Raw genomic sequence first — 21,934 nt, forward strand, 5'->3', positions numbered from 1 at the left:
CAAATTGTTTGTTGACACCGTAACCTTGAAAATGAGGCAACTTATTAAAGTTTACCCACAATTTAAGTTAATGTTTGAACTTTGGTGTCACATCTCTAATTTTATAATATTTTGGAGGGTACTTACCACGTACCACCAAAGCCAGTTAACCCCTTTCCTAAAAACCTCTTACTTCCTATTCACAATCGGCTAGGAAATAGCTTAAAATATATTAAGCAAGTAAGTAAATAGATATTATCATGTCAGTGTATCGGAATTAATTAAGGGATCAGACTTAGATACCTTCCGTTTCTGTCCACGGTCAATTATTTACTTAGTAATGTTTCGTGCTGAACAAATGGTTCAGATCCCGATATGTATGTCCATTAACTTCCTCTGTACGGTAATTGTCTATATTGAACACAATTATCATAGTGGATAGTAATGCTAACTTTGGTTTCTAGCGCTAACATTTATTCGCAGTTTTGAAAATTTGTTTACAGTTAGGTATGTCTACGAAAGAAAATCTCAAATTAAACAATTATGTACCTATGTAGATATCAAAAGCAGCATTATGTTTATATTAAATTTTATTAAATTATCTGCTTTATACGAGCACGAATTTATAAAAAAGAAAATCGAAAGTTTAAGCTAGCGGTAAAGGCTGTAAGTAAAGGCAGTTGCAGTTTTATTAATAGTCCTACAGCGGCATCTATTAGGCAGGCAATGAAAATAAAAATTAACAAGTTCTGCCAGCATCTAAATGTAATTGTTGAATAGCTATAATTTAAATACCAGTTTTATTATTTTTGCATTATAAGGCTATAAAATATGGTTTTGTTGCAATGTTGTAATATGGTTTTATGTCAGAGTCAGAGACAATAGGCAGAATGATGTTGAAGTTGTCATATCTCTATGGAATTCATGAAAGTTGTTGACTTTTTTGACAGTAACACGGCTGTCATGTCATCGTCATTGATCGCCGGATAGAAGCAGAGCTCGATTTCTCTCAATAACATGCGGACTGCAATTCTATTTGTTTATATTTTATGTAAATAAAGATTTATCTGTAAAAGTACAGTTGTGATATTAGTATAGACCTTTAAGAATAAAATTCGTTAAATTACAACCCCAAGATGATGGAACATATTCGGCAATTCGATTGGTGAGTGTTTTAATATGGCAGGCTTTTTGGGAAATATGTAAACCGGCAGATTTCAATCATCTGTGAAAGTTAATCAACTATTGTGATAATTAATACACATTATCGTTTTCATTGAATTGGAATATATTATAACTAACCAAATGGTTTTATATATTGTTTACAATAACAATACTTCAGGTCAACAATGAAAAACCTGTTTTGTAGTGTAATAATTTAGACATAAATGGACAGCAGAAGTCATAGACCGGACATAAGTATGAATTTAGGCCTTTGCCCTGAAAAGTGACCATAATAAGCAAAAAAATAAAATGCAGACAACAGTCTGGTCAGCTTTATTATTCAAGCATCTTATTGTTGGTACTTAATTAAATGTCATGAACAAATCATTCATTATAATTTTTTGTACCTATTCAGACAAAACTTTGCTACCTTTGTCATAACCTCCATATTCCACTTCAGGTGTGCACCTATACCTGAGAGTCATTTTGTTGAAGAATCGGACTTGGACAATTGTAACACTGAGAAGATAATAAAGAACAGATTCCACGATCCCCTCTTATCTAGTGAGTCAGAAGATGAGACGCCTGCTAAAATTAACTGGGATGAGATGTTCAGAACAAGAAAAGTTAGTATTTTTCTTGAAAATAACCTCAACTTGCCTCTAACCTTAGCTTTATGCTACCTTAAGGTATTGCTTGTTAGGAATGATATGCAATATTCTTTCAGTATCTTATAACAGCAATTACAGTCTCATGTCTCCTTATTTCTCTTGTGCGATATGGGGTAACAAAAATTAGCTATATCTTCCAATTGAAAAAGGAAAGGAAATCTGGAAAAGCAGAGTAACTAAATAAACATGTTGCCTTACAGAACCACAAGATAAAAGTATATGTGCCCTGTTTAAGACCTGTGCCACAGTATCCCAAACTATCAGCACTCACAAATCAGCAGCATTATCAAATATTGAAAGTGTTAAGCGAGGAGAACCCTCACATTGCACCAGATTTAGTGATACATAAACCCCAGAGGCAAGACCACAAAGTTTATGAGGTACTTATTAAAACTATGTTTGTTATACATTATTTAATTATAATATACATTGCAATAAGTGTAATAAATGTTAAAAAAAAAAAAAATGTGCTTTTTAAATCCCAATTAAAATCTTTTAAAAAAACTTTAATTACAATAAATCAAATTGGTTTCTCGACTTCTATTTACCAAAAAACATTCACATTTTTTTATTTAAGATATGATTTGTCAAAAATTCAACCACTCCCATACTTTCTTAACAAGCTAACAGTTAATAATATCCCAAAACTATTACAGGCTGTAAAAGAAATATATCTGAAAGAGCAAAAAGAATACATGGAATGGGCAAAGACATTATGGTACATGGACCATTGTATTAGAGCTCTACGTCCCAAGCCTGCAGTAGAAACAGTGTATGAAGCAGAGTTCAAGGTGAAGATACAACGGATGAGTAGTTTACCAAAGAAGTATGATATTGCAGCACAGATACCATTAGAGAGTAGGAGGAAAACTTGTGATGCGGTGTTGAAACAAGAGTTGATTAATGTGAGTTCTTTTTTAATGTATTGTTTATTATTGTGTTTAGATTTGGTTAAGTGTAATATGTAAGTTTGTAGCATAAGTTTTATTGAGTTGTATTTTCAGACTGACTTTATTACGTAAAGCATTTTTTTTTCATCTAGGTACCTTTATCGGACATACCTTTCGCCAAAATACCAGAGAACATCAACAAGCAATTCAGCATCCTTCGCCCATGTGCAGTTCCAGAGCCATGTCAAAAACATCCTTACCAGTTTGTTTTGCCAAGTAATTATGAACTTTATTCTTCTACTAAAAAAGCTTAATTTCACTAAACAGAATCGTAATAATAGTAATTTATTTCTGTACAGATGAAAAAGGGGTTTCAGTTCTCCCAACATCAGAAATCCACAGGGAGTTAGCTCTGTATGCATTAACAAATGGAGCTCAATACATAGCCAGTGAGAATGCACTTAAATGTCTCATGCAACAGAATAGACCTTGGATTATACCGGTATCTGTCTGCGAGACCATTGGACCTGGTAAGTAACCATGGAAATTATCTTAATGCTATAATATTGGCAACTACTTACTATAAGCTTGGCAAGCTGCAAATAAACGCACCATCTCGCTTGCCGCGGAAATGTAACTATAACCTCTTCCATGTGCCGGGATCTAAAACAAACCTCGGACATTTCGCCGTTTTGCCAAGGCTCTGTAGGCTGTACAACACACTAGCAAAGCACAATGATTTGGATATCACGGGCAAATTACCAAAATTTAAAAAAGACGTAAAAGAAATAATTTCGAATTTATAATATTTTGTTTTCTGTTGTTTTTTTTTCTCACATTATAATTATTCTCATTTTATTTTATTCTATACATACAATTTGAATTAGTTTATTATTATGTTTTGTTTTACTTTTAATTTTGATTCTCTTATTATGATTTTTGTTCATTGTATTTTAATTATTTCTGCCTAATCAAACTTGTTGTACCTACCTAGACAATAAGTGAATGATGTGGTCGCCTGTAATTGGAGGCGCACACTAATATTGTACGCAAAAATGTTAATATGCATGAAATTGTGTAGCCTCTGTTGGCGATCCGATCCAATAAATAAATAAATAAATATCAAATTTGCACACTGTGCGCAGCTCCAACTTGAAAGCAAAAGCAAAAGCTTATATTGAAATTAATACTCGCAAATTGTTCTATAACCTACCCTCCTACTTACCGCGTGGACACGAAGTCGCAGGAAACAACTAGTATAATTATGTATGTATCCTTTATATTCAAGCTTGAGTTAATATATTTTTATCCTACTGATGGATAGTATTTGTAATTTAGATTAAGGTGGATTTTAACCAGTGCTTTTCAGTTACAAATTTAGTTATTTGTAACATTTTCATTAACCACTTTTATATCCTATAGATGGTGACAAAGTCAACGTCGTGGTGTTAGACAGTGAGTTTTCTGCTCACAAGGAGGACCCACAAATGAGGACATATAAGGCGTTTAGACATCTACTGGAACAGGCTCTCATACCGTAAGTGCTTTTAGTTATTGCTTCAAAGAGAATGAGGGCTCTGCAATGACCGCATCACCAAGTTTGGTGGCTTGGCAATGACGATAGCATCTCACTCACACAGTTGTAGGAGTGCCTAACCTTTTCCCAACTATGTTGAGGTCGGCTTCCAGTGTTGCCGGAATTTTTAAAGTAGCTACTTCCCATCTGACCTTCTCAGCCCAGTGCTCTTGGCAACGTGATACCCTTTCGTAAAACTGGTTGTCAAGCTTTTTAGCTGTTAACTAGCCAAAATGACTGTCAAGGTGTATAAATAACACAATTTAACGTGGCAATCCGAAAATAAAAAATATTGTCAATTGTTTACTCTAAACATTTCTTACTAATTAACGTTTGTAAGGTGTAACATGTATCATTAAACTAGTTGCTAAATGTTAACGGGACCTAGGGTAAGTGTTGATTGAACAGAGTATAAACATTGACATACATTTCAACAGTATGAAAGAAAAAGAGAAACTGCTGAAAGACAAGAAGAAGGAAGTACCGTCACCAGTCAAGGCTGAGACTACAGAGGACGCTGACATGCTCAGCGATGACGAAGATAGCATGTTTATATGTACCGGTATGTGACTAGTTTAGTCCCAAATAACTGTTACTGCCTGCGCTCAGGGTAACGGTATGATACGTAGGGCAAAGCGAAATAGTTAAGGAAATCGACAAAAAAAATTACTCACTTAAACAAATATATTAGCATATCATCTAGGTACTAAATGCCGTAGTCTACAATCTTAACTTTCATGGTTGATTTAACGCTCACTTACTCCGTTGGCTCAGTGACCCAAAATGTGTATAGGTCTCTGATACGAGGGAGCGCCACTTTACCGGATCTTTTCTCACTTCTCGCCAGTCATAGCTAATTATCCTAATTGAAGTTCAGTCTTAAGGCTCCATACCAAAAGTTTAAACTCCAGGCAACTTGTCAGTCCTTATCCTGAACATAATTTTGCTCTACAGTTCTATAGGTTCTTCCACATTTTTTTATATGTTGTTAATTTTGTAGTAGTAGTTTTACTCACACGATCCTGCCTAATTTTAGTTTGTAATTCCGATACATACTTACTCGTCTTTACTTTTCAGATGACAATACAGACAACACAGAAACAGAATCAGTACAACCAAGTTGGAGTAAGCGAATAGATAATAAACTTAATAATTCAAACTTGGAGAAGGATAGTGTAGGGTACATCACGAGGGCTGTGAGCAGGAAGATCAGTGAGGATGTCCATGATATTGGACTCTACAACTGCACTTGTAAAGGTGAGTGTTTCTTACCCAAGAAAGATGATATGGACCACGAAATACATTTTTGCATTATTTAAATCTGAGTTTAAAATCGCTTTACGGTTAAAAAAATAAGTTCCACCCACCACCAAGTACAAAATCTCACCCTTTTCCCTTGTTTTAAAACTATTGCCGTTTACAGACACAATATACGAGCATCCACCACGTCGTTCGTTCAAGAGGTGGCAGTTTAGGAGCAAGAGTGAGATAAACTACGACATTATTATACATTGTCCACATAAAGCAAGGGTAAGTCATCATAATCGATCTTCTGGGCAATGCAACAAGTGATTTTGTTTAAAGTAAACACTGCCTAGTTCGAAAGCCTTAGTCTGAATAGTCTGAAAAAATTAACTTTAGATTACTAGATACCAAAAGTGGATCAGTTTCTATTAATTACCATTGGTCATACCCAGGTTAAAGATGGAATCCAACTACTACTTATGCTCCGCCTAAGCAACCTTTGTTACGGTCAAGCATTTGAGATGGTGGTCTCAAATAAACTTGAGAGCTATTTTAACATCGCCATATACCACTCACAAATTAATTTCTCATCCAATCGATTTCTGTATTTTAGCCTAATTGTGCGGAACCTTTGACTGATTTTTCATATTAAACGGATATAATACTAAGTTTTTTCTAGCACTTTTGTTCTAAGACGTTATTTAATTCTAGTCGTCTTCTATCGTTTCCTCAGAGTAAAACAGGCGAGTTGCTTATCGAACCCATAGTGGATTACCAGCTAGATTTGGGGGCAAGTAAGCAGTCGACTGACAGCATTCGGAGTTTGGCGCTCTCGCTCATGCTGAGGAAAAATGCATCGGTAGTGCTAGGTATGTATGTTATATCGTACCACTGTTCAGTCATATATGATAAAGAAAGTTTTAAATTTGTTTTAACATTACTGTTCGCAGTAAAGTGCATCCAAAACACAACTTTTTTAGTCTTTTTGATTTTTTGATTTTTGTTTTTGTGTCATATTCCTATTTTTTTATTTATTTGTATTATACTTAAGTCAATAAGTTGTTTATTTTGATCAAGCTCATCGTCTTTTTTATTCCGTAAAATAGCGTTCTTGTTGGGAGGGACAGTATAAAATAAGATCAATCATTGATGGATTGGTTGTTTATTCAGAACTCTTTTTTTGTGTTGATGCTCAAGATACATTTTTATTTGCAACATGTACCCATAAAACATCCTATAGCATTCTATATGTTCATATTCGTCACCAGCTCGCGTGGACGGCCCCACCGGCGAGGTGGCCTCGCTCCTGCCGATGTCGGCGGACACGTTCTGCGGCCAGCACCCCGGCGTGAGCGGCGCCCTACACAACACGCTGTACACCGCGCTGGGGCAGCTGCAGGGGCTCGTGCCCGGCCACTACGTACTGCAGCATGAGGTGAGACAGAACCGGGACTAAGGGAAATGAGATAAGAAATTGGGTTTACACTTTCGTCTGGCCTCATTTTCACAGGTTTAAAGGTTTCGTTTGGGTGCGTTGCTCACTGCGTCACGCCTTAAACGACTGCTAGCATCCATCGCATTTAGTGTTTCTCGATTTGGTCGTGTCCTTGGTAGGCAGGCAAGACTAAGCACACTGGTTCTTTGTTTTGTTTGGCCCGTTTACGCCATAATATATTTGAGAATAAGTGTTACTTTTTTGAAAAATTTACGATGTTTTGCATCTGTTATTCGCGCTACGCATATGAAAACTCTTGTGTCGCATTGGTGTCTAAGAAATTAATCAATTGACAGTTTTTTTAGGGTAAAAAAAAGATGGCTGGAATTAAGTTAGAAAAATGATTTGACTGATTATTGACTTTTTATTCTTTTGCGTAACAGACTTTTTAGCAATGGTTGTGAAACAAAAACGTTTTGTCGCGGAGCATCGTCTTGTGTTTAAGCCGAGTAGGTCAAAAGAATATTGTTATTTTATAAGTTAGCCGCCGCAACCAATGGTCTATCTGTAAATTCGACGCTCAACCCCCCCCCCCCCCAGGTGTCGCACGGGCCGCACGCGCTGCTGCTGTCCCCGCGCGGCGCGCGCGGCGCGGCCCTCTCCCTGTGCGGGGCGGCGCCGCCGCGCGACGAGGACAGGCTGGCGCGCAAGCCGCCCGACCTCACGCCTGAACTGCTGCCGTACCACAAGTCAGTAACAGGCACTATGGATATCTCACCTTAGGCCTAGTTTACCCATATAGCTACAAAGTACATAAATATCAATCCTTGAGAGAAAGGGAGTATCTGACTTGTACTGACTAAAACCCAACCATACGCCTTCCTCTGACGTTCGTGTACCGAGACCATGGTAACCCTTTCGGACAATGCCTAATGCGATCCACAGAGCTTGCTGACAATTTTTTTTTAACCCTGCTGGTGAACACTAGTCAAATTTTGACTATCTGTTGATTTATTATAAAATGATGTAACGGTTTACTCACGCGCAGTGGCGTGCACAGAGATTTTAGTCAGGGTAGGCAATAAGAAACGGCCAAGTGCGATTCTGATTCGCGACTCTCACTGTTGGTACAAAATGTAAAAAAGGTTACCCATCAAATTCACGACCATAACAAATGATGCTTAACCTCGATTTCTCGGTGATCTATGAAACTGTTTACTCTCTAAATAACTATCAACGTTCATGCCTACAGCCGAAAGACAGACGGACAGAAGGCCAGCCGGATTTAAAATGTTGTGCGGTAAACTTTGTAGTTACCTACCTAGTGTACCTAGCCAACGTATTTGAATATTAAACTTTTACGGCTATCTTTTCGTCAGATCATTTATCATTGAATCGCAGGTAGTCAATAACGTATACATTTCTTTAAACGTTTTTCTATTGACATCATACCTATCGTAATATTGTAACCACGTGCGTAAACACGAAAATAACCTTTTCGTTGAAGTAGGTACCAAGCGGGAATCTTACCAATAAATCGTGTCAAAGGTACAAAATAGATATTTTTCTGTATTTTTTTGTAAATAAGTTTAGATAAGTGAAGTAAATCTAAGTATAGTTTAAAATAAATGGATAGGGAAACAGAACAAGCGATTTCTCTGTATCTACGAGCAACTCGTTAGATTTAAATCATTATGTTTTCTACGTATTGTTTTGAACGATTGACTCACCTTTCTTAATTTATTAGATGTCTTGCGTAGTTTTATCTATTTCAAACACTTGTTTTTATCACAGAAAAATAGTTTTAAAATCGCAGTTTTTGTGTTATGAGCACACGCCGTTTGAAAGTTCACAATTATTAATCAATTTTTCACTCTTTTATCGACTTATATCAAATAACTTAAAAACCAACGACCCAGAAAACGAATTATGACAAATGAAAACAAAAATGCATCGAAAAATATTGCGGCTCACTTTACGATAATCACTGTCAAAACATAACCGCTCATGTCATCCGCTGTCTTTGTCGTGCAAAGGCAGTGTCTCTTTTATCGCACACACTAACAACATATGTATAGGAAAATAGACATAGACACATTGTCATGACTACGAGTCTGTCACACGCACACATGCTTAAAGTACCTACGTCACTGAGACATCGAGTTGAAGTGTCTTTCCAACGGGAAAACGGTGCCAGCGGCGGCACACTTCGGCAAAAAAGTGTACTAATTTTGAAATATTGATAATCCTCCCTTGATAGATTATGTTACAACGTGTAATAGATAGATGGCGCTGATACATGTTTTACGAATATTGTTTATTTATGGATAGTAATAATTATGTACCTATAATATCTGAATTTCTCAGGGTAGGCAGTGTCTTTTTGTCTCTATGGACTGCACGCCACTGCTCACGCGTATTTATCGGGGTAGCCCGACCCCTCCGCCGCTCACGGCGCGGGCGTTGCGCTACGCAGCGAGATGCGCGGCCGCTGACGTCAGTTCGACTCGCGATCCCACCGCGTCTGCTCATGATTAAGCACTCCGGTTGGGTCCGAAGCTAGTCGGGCTACCCCGATAAATACGCGTGAATAAACCGTTACATCATAAAATATAAAATACACAATAGATCAATGTTTTATATTTTCTTAAAACCTAATATTACTATTTGCTTAAAACCTAATATTACTTTATGTATTTTTTTTTTATATCCATACCATACCAATTACATTTGAACTACATACGAATACCTTTAAATAACATGTAAACTCACATCGACTTGTATATAGATCCCGAAAGCTGCTTCCGTGCGCCTTCACACCGTACCCCAACCAACTCGTTAGGGAAACAAAGAAACCAGCGCCCAAGAAGAAAGCACCCCCTCAAGCTATCAAGGTAATAACTAAATCATGTACACAGATCATAAATATAAGTTCACCTAAAAACATACCTTATGTCCATTACTTTAAGTTGATTTTTTATTGGCAAGGGTATTGGTAAAGTTACGCAAATTAATTTAACAACACATTCATTGTTACCCTATTATGTTTGTAGTGTGTACTCAAAGTGACAGTGTTCGGTATACTACATTGAAGTTGCGATTTCGCGAAATCCCGGTTTCGATTCCGGACGAATTTAATATAATTGTATAGATATTTTAAGACCTACGTAAAATCAATAGTCGTCGCATAAATCAGATTAAGCCGACATTGTTCCACAGAATATAGAATAAAAGTTTTAGATTAGGCAGTCAAAATATTTTGTGGATAAGAAAGAACCAATACGAAAAATGCCCAAAATACTGATATCTGTTATTTTGAGTACAAAACTAAGAGCCTAATATGGCAACATTGAGTGTTTCATTACTTAACTATTTGGGCAAAGTATGTATGTATGTTTGTTTGGTTAGTTCTCTCAAAAATGATCATAAAAAATATAGCAAAATATTTATTTTCGAAGTGACTAATATTTAAACCGGCCTCAACTCGGCTTGAATTTCTCAAGTATTTTTTCAGGAACAATTCAGAAGTTTTAAAACTGAGTTAGTGTTTAAAATGTGCCTTATACCGTCGCGCCGATGATCCCCTTAGGGTGAGGTAATGGTGTTCAACGCCCGCAGTTCGCTAAAGACGGTACGATGACTAGGAGCGAAACTGTGACCCTGTGTAAATACTAAATTATGTTTTGTGATAACATAACTAGGTGTTACAGCGACTTCGCCTATTTATAAAAATGATATAATTCACATAAGCGTCATTAACCCCAGACCATATGAAGACAAAAATTGTTGACCTTTGTAATTACCTCAGATTCCGGGAATTTTAAACTTTTATACCACCCATATCAGATAACATTATTATATGATAAAATCAAAGATGCTATTGGTGGTAAGAGGAGAGGGGAGATGTCTGTCTATGTGTTAAGCGGCACACATTTCATTCTCATTGCTAGATATATTCACTGCGCGACATACTCCCTAATTCAGAGCTAATTTTACCTGTAACTTCAAAATGCTCTGTTATAGAGTTTTCAATAATGAACAATTCAACATTAAAACAAAAGGTACCATCTCAAGGAAAATCTATATTATATCTATACTTCTATACTCTATACTAATATATAAAGCTGAAGAGTTTGTTTGTTTGAACGCGCTAATCTCAGGAACTACCGGTCCAAATTGAAAAAATATTTTGTGTTGAATAGACCATTCATCGAGGAAGGCTTTAGGCAATAAACCATCACACTGCGATTAATAGGAGCGAAGATACAATGGAAAATGTGAAAAAAAAACAGGGCAGGTATAAATCATAACTTATATCTTCTACCCACGAGGACGAAGTCGCGGGCAACAGCTAGTATAAAATATAAGTTTCATCAATTTAAATAGGCGAAGCTGCAGTAACAACCTAGTTAATTTATTCAATAATCATCGGCACATTCTAAACGCTCACGTCTCAGTTCACAAGGTACGAAACGTACAACGGAAAGTACACGGATGTCTGTTTGTTTATATTGAAATCTGCTTGTTGTTAGTTGCAAGCGGAGCAGCCGGAAAGCGGGACCACTCGAAAGGTACCATCACCTACTGGTGACTTGTCCAACGAATTTAACGAATGCCCGACGTAAAGTATGGCTTGCCTCAGAGATTAGAGGGGATAGTTCCACTGGGTTCTGTGTTGCCAACATTTTACCCAGATGTTTGTTTTTTGTTGTAAAGCAGCTGCATTTAGTCTATTTTACGCTTTTATATATATTGTGTTAAAAACGTATATAGTTTTGGTTACTGCCTCTTGTCCAAATTTGGTTTTGTTTTCTATTTATGTGCTAGACCATATTTTCAAAATTAAATACCTTTTTACCTGCTTGCTTGAATTATACGTTATGTTTATTATTTTGCCTTTTAATTTACCCGAGTAGAACTATCGAACTAATCTCTGATGAATTTGTATCGATTGCCGGGTCACGCAGGCCCGACGGAGAAGATATTGGGAATAACGAGGATGTGCTGCTGTCTTGTAAAACCGAATAAAAAATAATACGATTTAAACAGTCAAATTCTGGCAGAACGAATTTTCAAGTATATTTTTTGGCCATGACCAGTATAATGATGACTATTTTTTTTACTCATTTATATGTCCACAATCCACATTCATTCATTAATTCATTTTCATTTTTTATTATTTTCTTCGTTATGCCAGAACTGAAGTACCAAAGCAAATAAGACACAGAAACAGGTATCTAAGTGACAGTTTTTATGTACTATCCGTTTGAAATACAGTACCTATTTAGGTTTCGATTCATTTTACCGGGACTTCATTTATCTATGATTATTTTTATCATCACGATCATAAAACTTAATGAAAAATAACTTTTTTAAATAAATACAGCAGATGCTAAGCTTCCCGGACTTCCAGTGGCGGATTTATACCAAACAGCGCTTGCATGACGTCTGTGTTGTGGCTAATTATTTTCATTTAGTTTCTTAATTCTTTGGTCACACTGAGATTCAGTCCTCTTGTCAGAAGGAGTAATATTATATCAAATTCACTCCTTCAAATACTTAATTTTCATTTCAACGATTTTTTTTCTACAACTTTGTTTTTGCAATACATTAACCTGATTTTATCAGGTTTAAAAGAATGAAAAAAGGTGTTTTTGTGTAGTAAATTGCTTCATAAAGAATGTTATTGCGCTGGCTTCGCTTCATAAGTATGTGCTCTCAAAATTGACATGTTGAAATATAATTCTTCTGATATCATTATAATATCTTTTACTTCTAACCGAAATGGTAAATCTAACGGCCACGTGCAATAGTTATCAGCACGTACTAGAGAAAAATGACCTTTTAAAACTACTATAAAATTACTCTACGTTCTCAAACCATCTTTAACGTTTAATCTAAATACCACAATAACGACGGTAAAATTACCTATAAGAGTATCAAGTGTAGATGATTTTTTAATACACAAAATATTGTCAGTGTTTTATTCCGCTTTAGTGCATGGCGACAAAAAATTATATAGTACGATGAAACTTTTTGACTGAAACTGTTTTTTATTGAGGCTGATTGACGTTTAAAAAGAAGACAAACTGTAGTCTAGTCTGCATGAAATTTTGGAGGCAGTCACTTTTTATTTAAAAGTAAAAGTGTTTAGACCTTATCTTGTGTTAAGTCTTACAGCCCTCTCAAATATAGTCTCTAATTAAGGGTCCGATTTATAGGTTCCTTTTAATATCTTTACCTTTACTTATATACGTATATCGTATATCGACAAAATAACACGTATCTGATTAATCGGACCAGTTAAATGAAGACCATGTTTGAACGGGGAGTTATATGAATACGAGTGTTCTATATTATGATTTTACTTATGTCTGTGTGGGGCTGTCAACGTTTCTGTAGGTTTTTTATTTTTATCCAGCTTATGCGGTACCTATATTTTTAGGTAGATACTTGAATACCCTCAAAATCCGCCATTGTAATGCCCCATACCTAATATCGGAATCAAATGAATATGTTAAGATTCCTCCATTTCTTGTGTTAGGTAACGATAAATTAACGATAAACTTTGACTTGGTTGCTTGCGTTAACATTTTGCTGCTGAGCAAACTCATGATTTATTTAGCAATATATTATTTGAATAATGTTTAGCACTGTAACATAGTGAATTAAGTAGAATTATTCAAGCTCCTAAAATGGGGGAGTTGAAAAGGAGAAAAAGAATTAAGTAATACATAAAATGTGTGCTTAAATCAATAAACGCACACGACATGGATGGTTATAAGAGGCCTGTGCCCCAGGGGTGGCTTATCAAATCCTATGAAACTATACGACTGGCAATTGATATGAACACAGCATAACAACACATGGTAAAGCAAGCCAAAGTTTATCACAGATCATGGCGACATTGAATGTTACGAAGATATTTTTGTTTCAGTGGCCGGTCAGGAAATCGGGCAGGAAGAAACGGTGAACGAATTAAATAAAAACAAATGTTTTTCAATCCTTTAATATATAAATCGGTGATTAAATAAATAGTGTCTTTGCAATTTATTCCTATTCTAGTTGATACCTTTACATCATTAAGCAGCTTCGTCGAAGTAGCCATCAAGTTGTGTTGCGATCTGTATAAGGAAATATTATTGTCGTAAAATTAAATGGTATCAAGGCAACTCAACAGAGCAACCTACTTCAGTCCAGTCGTAATGACCTGTATGTTTTAAGCATTTTGGAAATCAATTGTGATCTTGACTTATATGTCATCAGTTTTTTTTAATCACAGGATAAAAAGAGTGCCATAAGCAATTACATATTTGAAACTCAAGCAGTTATATAATTATGTTATTTTACCATTACAATACTAGTTCCTGAATATACCATACGCAGCATTACGATAAGTGGGTAGTAAAATCTCAGGATTAAATAAAAATACTTGTAGTAAAGTGTACGTACCTGCAGCGGCGTGTACTTGACGTACTTGTCGGGGTTCTTGGAGAAGGGCAGCGCGGCGTAGGCGTCGTAGAAGGCGCTGTAGCGCGGCAGCAGCGCCTGCTTGTTGTCGCGCTTCAGCGCCTCGCGCAGCTCCGCGTCCGGCACCGCGTAGCCGCGCTGCAGCCGCGAGCACTCCTCCCACTCGCGGTTGAACGACTGTCGCACGGGGACATACATACGACTTTATGGATGACTAGCAGTTGCCCGCGACTTCGTCCGCGTGATTAGAAGATATAGGTTATGACACCTTGGGTTACAATATCGTAATTTTCTTACGGAACCCTAATATTTTGAAATGAATTATAGCCTACGTTCAGCGGGGATAGTGTAGCTTCTCAACAGTGAAATAATTTTTCAAATCGGACCACTGGTGTCAAACAAAAACAAATCTTTTCTCTTTATAATATTAGTATAGATTAGGTACACACGTTCAAAGGCACACGTGATGCACTACGACATCATGCTAAAGCCCAGGTAGAATCTGTTGATCGTGTCAACTATTCCGACTAATCCTGCACGATCGGTGTCGTAAGAGGTGAAAAGTCTTTCAGACAGCTGTAAAACCAGCTTATACATAAATAATCGGTAATATAAGACTGCAAATAGTCAGATTGAACAAACTGCAATAAGTAAAAGTCAACCAAGTAGCTGTTTACACAACTTGGGGCTATTTGGGCCCGAATGGCTGGAACGAGATATTTTGTTTCTTCAAGTTACTTTAAATTTCTTATAGAAACTGAGTGCCTCAAACAATACTTACGGCAAACTTATCCTTGAGTATTTGCCTGTCTTTGTCGCGTAATTTTGCTGGCAGCGGCTCGTCTAACACTGTATGTGCCAGTAATTTGTTCCAACTGCAAATATAATAAAAATGAGTACCTGACAAAGGCAACAAAAAATTCAAAAATCAATTTTCAACCTTAGATCAAAGTGCGTAAGACTCAAAATAAATTGACAATTTTAGAGTCAAACCTCTGTAGGTATGCGTTCTTATGTTCCTGTATCATGTCGCGGTAATTTGTTTCGCACTCCGGTTCTGCCAACATGAGGATGTCTAGGAGGCCGCTGCGCTGCAGACCCTGAGGTAAGAAAACATGTGTAAGTAAATATACAGGGAATGGTCCATTATTGACGAAAAAAGACTTGAATCTTATAAATACAAAATTCCAACATTAAACAGAGAATAATATTTTTTCGGTCACCAGTTACTGCGTGATTTTAGAGAAGGTTTTCACCTTTTTCAGTTGATATATTAATAAATTACCTTCAAAATGTCACGAAATATATAGCAAACAGGTTATAATACAAAATCTTATTCGAAACACCTTGGCTAGATATCGTAAAATGACTGGTTCCTTACTTGTAGCAAATAATGAGTGTTGTTCAACAAAAATATTGCTTTCAAAGCGTCCGGGTATTGCTCGCTTTTGTTTCTAAGCGCGAAGTTGAGCTGAGCCAGTACTTTTCCTGAAGTAAAAAAAAAAACAAACAATTGAAAAAACTTTACGACTTGATGTCAGCTTGTTTGTCACATTAACGAGTATTATTTTTTCTATCTGAAACCGTAGTACAGTCCTGTCGCACAAGTGTTATTCACTTATCCGAGTGTCAAACTTACGTAATAAATTCATTCATACCTTCTATATGGCAGTCACAAAAACCACAAGCTACATATTATCGACTTGCAACTTAGCGTTTTAGATCATAAATATCTACTTACTCATGTAAATAGCCAGCATGGCGGCGTTCCTGTCTTGTACTCCGAGCAGCTGACTAGCTGCGCGAGCATAAGATGGTTCTGTAGCCAATGCTGGGCCTGTTTAAAATAAATGAAAAATCTTTTTAGTGGGACGAATGGTACTAATCGAAGAACATATTCCCATTCGTCCCCTTTTGAATTAGGATGGGGACGATTGGGAACAAATTAAATATTATTTTTGTAAATTCCCGTTCGTCCCCATCGGGGGACGGAATCGAGGGGACGAACGGGAATACGCGCATATTCCCATTCGTCCCCTCTTGAATTGGGATGGGGACGATTGGGAACAAATTAAATATTATTTTTGTTATTTTTGGGAATACACGTGCACAACGACATCCAGTCTCAGAACAAGCATTCGTGAATTACACAAATACTTGTCCTACGCGGGGATCGAACCCGCGACGCGTACTGTGGGTTTGGCGAAATAACATTAACAAATCGGCTATCCATGCAGTCGTTACGCAGTTAGTAATTATTAAAACGTTTTTAAGCGCCTGTTTCAGCTCTATCAGGAAAACTTTGAGTTTGTGCATAATCATTTGTTTAAAGAGTAGTGTGTGTGGTCTCACCGATGGTGTGCATGTGCGCGGCGAGCGCGTGCACGTGCGCGAGCGCGGCGGCGGCCAGCTGGTGCACGGTGCCGTCCACGGGCCCCGCCGCGCTGTCGCCGCGCACGGCCTCCAGCCACTCGTCCAGCGAGCGCACGCAGCTGTGCTGGCAGTGCTGCAGCACCGCGGCGAAGGGCGCGGGCGACGCGGGCGCCAGCGCGCGCTCCAGCTCCGGCGCCAGGCGCTGCAGGCGCGCCAGCACCGCCCAGCCGCCCGCGCCCCAGCCGCAGCGCGCCGCGCCGCGCCGCGACCGCACGCACGCGCGCTGCCGACACACGCGGGGGACACGTACAGAGCAGGCGACACACGCCGAGTTAACGAATTTCGGTTAAGTAAAAGGTGTTCCAAAAGTGGCTACCCTTTAGTGGGGAAGAAACGGTAAATAAAGTGTTCGCAGAAACTGAAGAGAAACCAACGAGGTGCGCTATGATTATATACATACAGCCCTCATCAGACCAATCATCACATTAGGAGTGGCAGTGGTGGCCCAGAACCAAACTAAGTACCGCCATTGACAAACTACAAAGCTACCAGAGACTAGCATGCTGTGCTTTGAAAAAAACCAACAGCTGCCCAGGAAGTGCGACCTTTTAAAGATCGAGTTATCTGCACCCGCGAGTGCGTAGCTATTACCCAGGCGGATAGAGCTATAGAAAGGAGAGGGGTCGAGGACCAAGCCATCAGGATTCTCTCCGATACCATGGCGGTTCTTAAGGCCTTCAATATTACATCGTCGCTGATACAAGAGTGCCACCAAGCTCTCGACCGATTGGGCAACGCTGTGACCCTACAATGTATAAGGACCACAGCAGATCCCTAGGAAACGATGCTGGGATAGAGGATGGGACACGCGGCATCTTTGGCGACAGACCACAAACAACCACAACGAACACTGGGCTAACAAGAGCGGCTGCAGACAGTCAAGGGAGGCGGTCCCCATCATTGGGCTAAAGCGCATCGGCTTACGAACAGTGGTGGGCTCGCTGACCGGCATTTCACTTAACAAACACCTATTCACCATCAATGTTACAGATAGTCCACTATGTAGGGGCTGTCTGCAGTATGAAGAATCAGCGGCTGACGTGCTCCTGGAGTGCACGAGGGTCGCGGAATCTTCGGTACAGGGATCTTCGGTACACCGAGCTCCGTCATAGAAGCATGCGAACGTCCCAGGAGACTTCTGCGCTTCTGTAGGGAGTTGGGATGGCTGGACTGACAGCCTCACAAAGCCACCTGACGCACAATTTGCCGACTTGGAGCCTACGTGCGGAAAAAGGAGCCCATTACCAGTAACCAGTATGGGCAATGAGAGCATAACAGCCACTACAATTTGGATTTAGTTTCCTTATCAAAAGAAAAAATACAAAAGATCATCATCTAAACCCGCCATTCGCGGCAATCTCGCCAAAAGAATATTTTTTATGTCTTATTAAAAATCTGATCAGCAGACGAAATATAACTTCTATGGCAAATGGACATAATTCTTTTTTTCTATCTTTTTTGAAAACGCAGATAATTTCATGCCCCGTCCTTAATGCAACAATTCAGTATTATTATAATTTGGGCCTCTGGTCATAACAGTATTTTTTTCAAGTCTTAAAAAAAATTTCTATCGCTTCACCAAAGAGCTCAAGCGAAATCATCACCTTTTCATAAACGAGAAACAATTTTGAACTCTCTCAAAATACCAAATATCATCATCATCGACCTAGCCTCTTCCAATTGTTGGAGCTAAGCTAAGTACCAGTGTTTTACAAGGAGCGACTGCCTATCTGACCTCCTCAACCCAGTTACCTGGGCAACACGATATCCCTTGGTAGACTACTATGATACCAAATATCCCATAGTCCTTTTAAAACTGAAGGCAGTAGATGGCGTACCTCGACGTCGGCCGCGAGTATGGCGAAGCAGTCCTTGAGCACGGCGGCCAGCAGCGGCGGCAGCCGCGGCAGCGGCACCAGCCCCAGCAGGTGGCGCTGCTCGTGGCGCGCCAGGCGACACACGGCGGCCGCCACGTTGCCCGCCAGCTCCGCCTCCCACTCGTCCAGGGCCTCGCTGCTGCTCTCCTCGGAGTCTACCACACAAATATTATTTTAGATCTTCTGAAATTTTACTATTCTAGCTCAATTAGTATTTTTACACGACTTCTTTGCCTAGAAAAAAGCTTATTATTATTAGCTTATTAAGCCAGGCCACATGATATTCCTGGCTATATCCCAAAACCAGGCAGTTAATAGTTTTTACACTTTTTTTTATTAAAACGTTTTAATTATTCTAGTTAAATAGTCAACTTCTGCTCGTAACTATCAATAGGAAGAACGCGGGTGACAGAGGGTAGGTATTAAGTATGTACTCACATGCTTCAGATATAGACTTCCTTGGGCCAATAGCAAGCCCAGTGGACTGTTCTAATGTCTGAGAGGCCTTCATCATAATCTTGTTTGCACGTTTCTCGATACTAGGTAAATAAAATCGACAACATTTATTCCATAATAATTTGCAAAAAATCTCATTAGTAAGTTTGCTGGATTGCAATAAATACTCACACTTTCTGTAGTTTACTTGTTCTCCTCTGCGTGCTATCCGACCGATGAAGTAAATTTTTGGCTCTCTGAAATATAAATAATACTATTAAACAGGAAAAAAATTTTTTTTCCTGCAGGCACACTTTATTGTAAATTTAATTTTTAAGTTATTATTTTGAACTTAAGTATTAGTGTGATCCCCGCTCACCATGAGTGGCGAGGCGGCCATGGAGCGCGAGCGCAGGTAGTCCTTGAAGGCCACGAGCGAGGCGCGCGCGGCGGGCGCGCGGATGGCCAGCAGCTGGCTGGCGGGCGGCACGCCGGCCGCGCTCAGCCACGCCGCCGCCGCGCGCATGCTCTCCAGCGCCGACACCGACGTGCTGCCGCTGCCCGACACGCTCACACTGTCCACACTCGAATCTACAACATACATCATTATTATTCTCTCGGAATGCGGCCAATGATGTGAACCTGTCACATCATTGGCATTATTTAAACACAAAATAAAAAACTGACAGCAACAGTAGCTTTGCTAAGTTTGTCACACATCAACAACAACAACCAATATCCAGAATGGTTGAATAAAGATTAAGTGCGAAAAGGTCCAAGAAAATTATTCACAGGTAGTAGCTTTAGCATGATGCTGAAGTTGAGCTGCTTTGTTCTATGTATTATTTTTTTGTTATTTTTGAACTTTCTTCTCTGCATCAATTGATTTAAAAAAATTATTTAAACAACAATTAACCACAAGAAAATCATACCTTCTTCTAAAGCTATCATGTCCATGAGTGTAGTGGGTGACAGCGGGCGAGTGTTACGGCTCAACAACTCTTCAAAAGCATTCTCTAACTTCGAAACTCCAGTATTATACAGCTGGTTCTATTTAACAAAATGTATTTTTTAATTTAATTTCTTTATACTTATAAGTCACAAATACAGTTACATAAATATACTTACAATGTTTTCTAATTCAACACTCTGTGGATTATTCTTGTTGAAATATCCTTGTGCATCTGCTAATTTATCCAGTGCCTGTAACAATAGCAAAAGTAAAAAACCCCCTCCAGACATTTTGCAGACTTGCCAGACTTGCCAGATGTCTGTTATATTATTAGATCAGAGAAAATTATTTTGTTTTGTTCCAATATTGTGCTAACTGATAGCATTGACATCAGTATAACATTGATAAAGCAATATGAACTTACTTCAAGATAAACATTGAGAGACTCAGTGGTGGCTGTGTGAGGTCCGGCCTGTATGAGGTCAGCTAGCTCCCGGCTCACCATGTAGTAGTTTATCACATGGTCTAAGGAACGGACTGTGCGCTCCATATCTGAAATAAATACTTGAAGTTCAGCACACAGTTTTCAAGCTAAAGTGTATGTTAAATAAGACAACAGAAGGTTATTAAAGTGTAGTATGATTCTCCATAAAGAACAGGACCAATTTTTATAAATTTTGGTGCATAGCTTATATCACAGATTTTCCAATAGATTTAATCAAGGCTTGTAGGTACATATTATAAGTTATTTATTGACATACTTTGATGTATATGCTGCAGCCTGGCTGTATCTCCATACAGAGGCAGCACAGCTGTCTCAAGCTGCTGCAGGCGCTGCTCGCACGCCCCCAGCACGTTACAAACATCACCAGCAAGAGATGAACTCCGATTTGCTGCTGCCTTCAACTCCTGGATGTTTGTCATCTCCTGCAAATAACAATAATTGGGAGTTTTTAATAAATTTTGATACTGAATATTACAAAAAAAACAACTAGTGCAAGATTAAGATATAAATTTTGATAAAACATTTATTTTACGTAGTAATTAGTGATGTAAACAAAATATTTGACACGCCCCCAATGAAGGTAAAATTGTTATCTCTGTTTTGGCTTACTGCCCAAAGTTATGAGCTTGTCCTAAACAATCATGTGTTTATCCTAACACTGTATAAAACGTAGATCACTAACAAGTAACACTTTAAAAATACGTAAACAGAAAATACCTTTCGTAACTTCATCTCTATTTCAAATTTCTTCTCTACCGCATACATGTTGGCAAAAATTCTGGATGCTACACAGTCTTAAAGAGCCAGCAGCCCTCTACATAAATCGTCTGCTTAGATTTTCGTGATTATATCAATTAATCTTGGAATTTTTGATTAAATTTTCGACTTTCGCCTACGGCATTTGTCATCTCAGAAATCATACTATATAAGTGACACTAATGAAGTTAGTGACAAGACTTGTCTCCTCAGCTGACAGTCAGTTTAGATCACAGAGTACATTCTGTTATTTTCAACCGACTTAAAAGGGAAGGAGGTTCTTAAATCGTTTGTATGTTGTATTTTTTGGGTTTGTTACTTCAGAACTTTGGACTGGATAACCGATATTGATGATTCTTTGAAAGTGAAATTGGAGTCATTTGGTTCCAAAAAAAATTATATAGTCAGTTGTATATTTTTGTTTTCAATACAATATTACAGAATACTAGAGTTAAATCGACTTTTTGCATTTTTAAACATTGATAACATTTAAGTGTTTGTTGAAAAATGCTCAGTGTTTTGCTTAATTCGAGACAAAATTTGCTA

At 38.3% G+C, this 21,934-nt stretch overlaps 2 protein-coding genes across 4 annotated transcripts; one reads left to right on the forward strand and one right to left on the reverse strand.

Moving 5' to 3' along the window:
* Nucleotides 1-845: 845 nt before the first annotated feature.
* LOC113506657 lies at nucleotides 846-13,995 on the forward strand. Of its 3 annotated transcripts, XM_026889494.1 has the most exons (16): nucleotides 846-1,144; nucleotides 1,604-1,769; nucleotides 2,015-2,194; nucleotides 2,471-2,719; nucleotides 2,857-2,980; nucleotides 3,064-3,234; nucleotides 4,127-4,241; nucleotides 4,718-4,842; nucleotides 5,358-5,537; nucleotides 5,704-5,810; nucleotides 6,259-6,394; nucleotides 6,794-6,960; nucleotides 7,561-7,709; nucleotides 9,749-9,854; nucleotides 11,493-11,531; nucleotides 13,898-13,995. In XM_026889494.1, the coding sequence occupies exons 1-16, from the start codon at nucleotides 1,116-1,118 to the stop codon at nucleotides 13,931-13,933; spliced, it is 2,079 nt and encodes a 692-aa protein (XP_026745295.1). In that variant the 5' UTR covers nucleotides 846-1,115; the 3' UTR covers nucleotides 13,934-13,995. The 3 variants fall into 3 exon arrangements, with proteins under 3 accessions (XP_026745295.1, XP_026745289.1, XP_026745303.1); XM_026889488.1 differs by lacking the exon at nucleotides 13,898-13,995 and having other exon boundaries at nucleotides 11,493-13,671; XM_026889502.1 differs by lacking the exon at nucleotides 11,493-11,531 and having other exon boundaries at nucleotides 847-1,144.
* LOC113506677 (exocyst complex component 7-like) lies at nucleotides 13,954-21,587 on the reverse strand. The gene is made up of 16 exons (XM_026889511.1): nucleotides 21,350-21,587; nucleotides 20,889-21,054; nucleotides 20,552-20,679; nucleotides 20,304-20,378; nucleotides 20,108-20,225; nucleotides 19,555-19,766; nucleotides 19,368-19,432; nucleotides 19,179-19,279; nucleotides 18,702-18,895; nucleotides 16,783-17,086; nucleotides 16,172-16,267; nucleotides 15,812-15,918; nucleotides 15,424-15,530; nucleotides 15,212-15,305; nucleotides 14,413-14,607; nucleotides 13,954-14,084 (listed from the first exon to the last, which is right to left on the reverse strand). Exons 1-16 carry the CDS (start codon nucleotides 21,395-21,397, stop codon nucleotides 14,043-14,045), a joined length of 2,052 nt encoding a protein of 683 aa, XP_026745312.1. The 5' UTR covers nucleotides 21,398-21,587; the 3' UTR covers nucleotides 13,954-14,042.
* Nucleotides 21,588-21,934: the final 347 nt, after the last annotated feature.

Source organism: Trichoplusia ni, chromosome 2, assembly GCF_003590095.1.
Source record: "Trichoplusia ni isolate ovarian cell line Hi5 chromosome 2, tn1, whole genome shotgun sequence".
NCBI lineage: Eukaryota > Metazoa > Arthropoda > Insecta > Lepidoptera > Noctuidae > Trichoplusia > Trichoplusia ni.